Genomic DNA, 6506 nt, shown 5'->3' with positions numbered 1-6506 from the left:
GGGATGGGTTATGAGCATTTATAGACTTAGCTGATTTCCTGGTCTTTGTTTCAACTCTGTTGTGGTTGAAATTCATCAGTCATCATTTTTCTTGTGCTGTAATGCCATCACCACCATTATAGACTATGCCTAAATCACATAAGATACAGTAGAAGCAATTGCTATTTAGTGCTAAGCCAGTTTGCTAGCCTACTGTCTTAATTTTTTGTTTGGTTGTTTTTGATGACAAGGTTCATCTGTGTCACCCTGGCTGTCCTGAAAGTAGTTCTGTACACCCAGCTGATCTCAAAGATCCCCCTGACTCTTGCTTCCAAGTGCTGGGATTAAACATGGGCCGAAATTCCTGGCTTTTTTTTTTTTTTTTTTTTTATATTGTTGGGTCATGGGCCTGGAAAGCAGGTTTTTGTACATGGCAAGCATATGCTGTTGTACTGAGCTTCATCCCTATACTGAATTTTGAAATTTGGTAGATGGTATCATTCTGTTTCCCATGATGGCATGTATTCATGACATCAATACTGCTCTTGACTTTTGTCATTGGATTTCAGGTGCAACGACATTCTTCCTGCCTATTGTATTTGTTTTGAAATTTTTTTAATGAATGTGAGTATTTTGCCTGTAAGCATGGATATGCATCATATAGGTAACTGGTCCTCACATTGATCAAAAGATGGTCTCAGAAACCCTGAACTTGGAATAATGGATAGTTTTGATTCCCTATGTAAATGTTGGCAATTGACCGCACCTATATGCAAGACCAGCAAGAGTTCATTACTACAGAGCCTCCTCTCGTGCCCTGTGTTGATGATTTATTATCAACATTTATATTGCTAATGTTTTTATCTGTCCATTTGTAACTGTTTAAACATTCAGTGCCTTTTAGAAAGATCTTATTCATGTGACAGATTAAAGTGGGGTACTTCAGCTTTCTAGAATATGAATACAGAAGTGAAATGAATGCACAACTCTTTGTAGAGACTCAGTAAATAATCTCTGAGTTCTTTCTATATTTTTTGTTTGATTGATTGATTTTTGCACAGGAAACAGGGTCCCAATATGTACTTCTGGCTGTCCAAGAACTGATTGCATATACTAGGCTAGCACTCAATTCAGAGGCAGATATACCTGCCTCTCCCGCTGAGTGCTGTGTTTAAAGGATGAGCCAATATACCCAGCTTGTTCATCTTATTTTTCTTTTTTGTGCTTAGTAATATAATTTATCTTATGTGTAGTCTGTACTGTTGATGTGTTTACTTGTTTCTCTGTGTTTGTTAATAGACATTTCTGTTGCAAGGTCATATCCCATTCAAAAAGTACAGAAATGACAGAGTTGAACCTCCTATTCAGTATTGTTCTAGAGTGACTTGATGATTCAAATATAATGTCTGTGTCATGAAATAAGTGTGTGGAGCACCAGAATTACATACTATGCTGTCAAAGAAGTATACATTTGCAATGTTGTCAGTGTCATGCTTCCTGTTGTACCCATATATGGGATATTTCAGAATGCAGTGACCTATGATGATGTGCATGTCAACTTCACCTGGGAAGAGTGGACTTTGCTGGATCCTTCCCAGAAGAATCTCTACAAAGATGTGATGTTGGAGACCTACAGGAACCTCACTACTATAGGTAAGACTGAATTTTCCTTCATGTAAATAAGGGGACAACTATTCCTTGCCTATTTATTTTCTTCTGTAATTTGATTGAGAAAGAAGAATGGGGTGAATAAATCAGGCATGGTTCTAAGGTTTCTTGAAGATAGTAACAAATTTTGCACAATTTTTAATAATATACTATACATTTTCTGAAACTATATTTTAGGATACAGCTGGGAAGACCATAATTTTGAAGAACATTGTAAAAGTTCTAGAAGACGTGAAAGGTAATTTTCATTTGCAAAATGAAACAAATGTGCCTTTGAAGAAACTGTAATGGGTCCTGAAAGTATCAAAGAAAAGCAACAGTGTAAATAAGCACAGCTTAAAATGCATTGATGGTTATTAAATTCTCACAACACTATAACCTCAAGTTCAGGTGGGTGAATTACATTTACAAGGCATTCTTTTAAGAAAGAAGACATGAAAGCAATGCCTTACCAGATGTCACCATTTGAACCAAAGTCCCATGAGTGCTGTGCTGTAAAACTGCCAATCCATTTAGTTTTGTACCACATATATTACAAAAGGTAAACACATTTTAGAGGTAATAGGTATATGTCAAAAACCTACTAATAAGCAAACAGTCATAGTAAAGCTAGTGTTAATCATATATTTGTGACTTTGCTAAATTTAGTGAGAGGGGCACTTAGAATCAAGAATCAAGGGCCATTGTGGAGAAACATTAATACCTATACAACATGTCTGTGAGAAACAAACTCACACTGTCAGTTCAATGTGGAAACTTTTTTTTTAAAGATTTATTTATTTATTATGTATAAAGCATGTATGACTGCAGGCCAGAAGAGGGCATCAGATCTCATTACAGATGGTTGTGAGCCACCATGTGGTTGCTGGGAATTGAACTCAGGACCTCTGGAAGAACAGTCAGTGCTCTTAACCTCTGAGCCATCTCTCCAGCCCTCAATGTGGAAACTTTTTTTGTCATTCTTCCTTTGCCATGTATATCATATGTCACTCTGGATACAAGCCACATGAACATGGATATGGAAGGATGTAATATACCTCTCAGAATAATTAGAATATATGTAGCAGTTCCCATGTTGAGTAGACATGTTGAATTTGATTCAAGTATACAAGTAATTGGACTCTCAGCTTCACTGTTAACACATCAATAATCTTACACTACAGAAAAGCCCTGTGAATACTAGGAATGTGTGAATAGTTCTGTTTGATATATTTTACTTAGAAAATGTAGTATGACTCACAGTATAAGAAAATTTATGAAAGCAATATGTATGGTAAAGCAGAGTTTTTCCAGTTCTCTTGAAATATGTGAAAATTTTCATATAGAAAAAGGTATTTTAAATGTGAACCATGTAATAAAGGCTCTTACCATCACAGGTATCTTCAGAGATTCAAAACAAACCCTAATGAAGGGGAACAACATGAGTGTAAGCACAGTATAAAACCTTAAGATCTAATTCCTCTTTACAACTGGACCAAATTGTAAAATTAATTAATTCAGATATAAAGATTCAACTGTGTATTGAATGTGATAAATCTTTTACATGTGCCAATTATCCTTGCAGGCATGAAAGGAGTCATACTGGAGAGCAACCTCCTGAATATACTCAATGTATTAAAGCCTTTGTATATGACGAACATCTTCAAAGGCATGAAAGAATACATACTGAAGAGAAACCCTGTGAATGTAATGCATGTGATAAAGTCTTTGTACATCACAGTAGTCTCCAAATCCATATAAGTACCTGTACTGGACAGAAACTCTATGAATGTGACGAGTGTGGCAAAGCCTTTGCTCATTACTGTACTCTTCAAATACATAAAAGAATACATACTGGAGAGAAACCCTATGAATGTAATCAGTGTGGTAAAGGCTTTACTTCTCACAGCAGTCTCAGAATACATAAAAGAACACATACTGGAGAGAAACCTTATGAATGCAATCAGTGTGGTAAAGGTTTTTCACAACTCAGTCATCTTCAAATGCATAAAAGAACTCACACTGGAGAGAAACCCTATGAATGTAATCAGTGTGGTAAAATCTTTGCACGTCCCAGTACTCTTCAAGTGCACAAAAGAACACACACTGGAGAGAAACCCTATGAATGTAATCAGTGTGGTAAATCCTTTGCTTCTCACAGCAGTCTTGGAACACATAAACGAACACATACTGGAGAGAAACCCTATGAATGTAATCATTGTGGTAGAGCCTTTGCTCATCACTGTACTCTTCAAAGGCATAAAAAAACACATACAGGAGAGATACCCTATGAATGCAATCAGTGTGGTAAAGCCTTTGCACGTCAGAGTGGTCTTCAAATGCACAAAAGAACGCATACTGGAGAGAAACCCTACGCATGTAATCAGTGTGGTAAAGCCTTTGCACGTCACAGTAATCTCCAAATGCACAGAAGGACACATACTGGAGAGAAACCCTATGCATGTAATCAATGTGGTAGAGCCTTTGCAGAACAAAGAAGTCTCCAAATACATAAAAGATCACATACTGGAGAGAAACCTTGTGAATGTAATCAGTGTGGTAAAACCTTTGTATGTCAAAGTAATCTCCGAATACATAAAAGAAGACATACTTGAGTGAAATCCTATGAATGTATTCAATGTGGAAATGCCTTTGCACATCAATGTCATCTTCAAAGACATAAAAGTACACATACTTGAGAGAAATCCTATGAATGTAATCAATGTGGTAAAGCCTTTGCCCAACACTGTACTCTTCAATGGCATAAGACAACACATACTGAAGAGAAAACCTATGAATGTAATCAATGTTGGAAAGCCTTTACACATCACAGTGATCTTCAAAATCATAAAAGAATACATTGGATGTTAAAACAGCATGTGGCAGTCATAGCAGTTGAGAAGCTCTGGGAAAGATACACCTTATACACATGGCATCCATGTGGAAAGTCTTATTGGGGGAAGGGAGAAGGGAAGAGAAGAAAGAAGAGAAAGAAAAAATGGAAAAAAAGAAGAGAGGACATGCACACTACCTCATAACTAGAAAGAGAGGAAGGAAGAGAGAAGTAGAGGGAGGGCTTTTTTCTCAAAGGGGGCTTTACATAAGATGACATGGTCAGGATGCTGAGCAGGTTCTTTTTGATATGGAGAAATTTATTCACAGGTATCGGTGTGTATCATAGCTAAAACAAAGCTTTATTTAACTTCATGTAAATAAAAAATGAAGAATTGGATGGTTAGTTAAAATAGTTGTATTGGACTCTAAAATATGTAAAGTAACCCATGTTTCTGGCAATTATTAAAACTACTCCCTATGTAAGCAGTTATGGGTAAAAGGCCTCTTTGCTCTATGAGAAGTCTAAAAGATAAATGTTTAACTGTTGAAAGGCATGTATTGTTTGTTATTTTATTGCTGTCTTTTTTTCTTGGTTCTATTTTGTGCTTCAGGAATTATAGCTTTATTTTCATATTATATTTTCTTGCTATACTTATTCCTCTCCTCAATCTGAAGTGTCACTTCCAGTATCCTCTGTACTGATGGTTTGGTGGACATGAATTCTTTTTGCCTGCTTATATTATGTCCTCATGGCTCAGCCTTGGACTTTATTTTAGTCTTTGCTCAAAGGTTCTCTTCCCAGTTATACTCACACACATTTTTCTGTTTTCAGGATCTAACTCCCCAACAGATTTCCTTAATTCTTTAACCATCTGGACATTTTTTCCTACCATGTATCATTTTTTAAGGAAGTATTATATTTACATATTTTTTGATTACTATCATTCCCCCTAGTAGAACCTAAGATCCATATGGGAAACAATGTTGTCTCTTTTATCCACAATGATACACATGTTCCTATAATAGCCTCTGGCTCATAGTAAGTATCCAATAAAAGTTTGCATCATATATGAATTGCTCAGTGTGACATCCCCATGCCATTGAAGTACATTTTTAAATTGATGATCATATGGAACTTGTCAAAAACTCAGTTTCTGTGTATATGGCCTTGTGAAGGAAAATCATTTTTCACATAGAGAGGAAACTGAAAAAGTCCAGAAGAAAAATAATCTGTATGCTCAGTCCACTCTTCTCAATACCTTGTGAGAGAACTGGAGAAAGCTCATAGGAAAGATCAAATTATCTGAAAAAAGTAATGGTGAATTTCTGACCACAGTTAGGCTACTGAATTTGAACTCAGCTCTAGTAGCTGCTGTTGAGAGATGTTGAAACTCCTAATAACAAGACCTTCCCACTCTCTTCCCTTAAAGGTCTCAGAATATTCTAGGAAATCTACACTATGGACCAACCCATTAAAACTCATGAACAATTAGAGAGCATATCCAAACTATTGCATTTGTATTCTTTGTCAATGCATTCCTCCATGAATGCATGGGGAGGACCAAGATAGTAATGAAGAGAAGTTCAGCCTTGAGAAAAAAATTATTTTCCTAAGAAGATAGTTTACCTACTGTAAACAATTAGGTGAGTTTTATGAGTTACAAGAAAAGGAGAAGTGGGTAGGGAACAATTTTGAGTGAAACAGAACTTGAACCTACAGTCTTATGTGAATATTATATGAATTGAAAAATTAAAGTAACAGTAAAGATATTTTTTAAAGCCCTGTCTGTGTGTACACTAATGCACAAACATACACATATGATTCCATGCACATAAAACGTAAAATTGTACCCTTCCATGCTACTATATAGGCCATTTAAAATACACGGAACTTTAACACTATGGAAATCTTATTAAAGTATATGCATTGAGAGAAAGACAAAACATTTACAAGAATGCGAGTATTCACACTAAGGTTTGACTGATGTCATATGATGGTTAATCACAGTTTTCAAACTGATTGTAATGACAATTGTTTGGAATTT

The 6506-nt window shown here is 35.8% G+C and overlaps 1 protein-coding gene across 1 annotated transcript; it reads left to right on the top strand.

The window, feature by feature from the left end:
* The first annotated feature begins 374 nt into the window (after window positions 1-374).
* On the top strand, window positions 375-6240 carry LOC114704102 (zinc finger protein 431-like). Its single transcript, XM_028885155.2, has 3 exons — window positions 375-1632; window positions 1825-1885; window positions 3212-6240. Exons 1-3 carry the CDS (start codon window positions 1470-1472, stop codon window positions 4239-4241), a joined length of 1254 nt encoding a protein of 417 aa, XP_028740988.2. The 5' UTR covers window positions 375-1469; the 3' UTR covers window positions 4242-6240.
* The last annotated feature ends 266 nt before the right edge of the window (window positions 6241-6506 follow it).

This window comes from Peromyscus leucopus, chromosome 2, assembly GCF_004664715.2.
Source record: "Peromyscus leucopus breed LL Stock chromosome 2, UCI_PerLeu_2.1, whole genome shotgun sequence".
Taxonomy (NCBI): Eukaryota; Metazoa; Chordata; class Mammalia; order Rodentia; family Cricetidae; genus Peromyscus; species Peromyscus leucopus.
This window is presented reverse-complemented; position numbering and strand designations above follow the sequence as displayed.

Excerpts from the sequence above, each read along its gene's own strand:
- LOC114704102 (XM_028885155.2), top strand. The coding sequence starts at position 1,470 with ATGCTTCCTGTTGTACCCATATATGGGATATTTCAGAATGCAGTGACC. Across the intron at positions 1,633-1,824 it reads CAGGAACCTCACTACTATAG|GATACAGCTGGGAAGACCAT; the intron begins GTAAGACTGAAT and ends ACTATATTTTAG. Across the intron at positions 1,886-3,211 it reads AGTTCTAGAAGACGTGAAAG|GCATGAAAGGAGTCATACTG; the intron begins GTAATTTTCATT and ends TTATCCTTGCAG.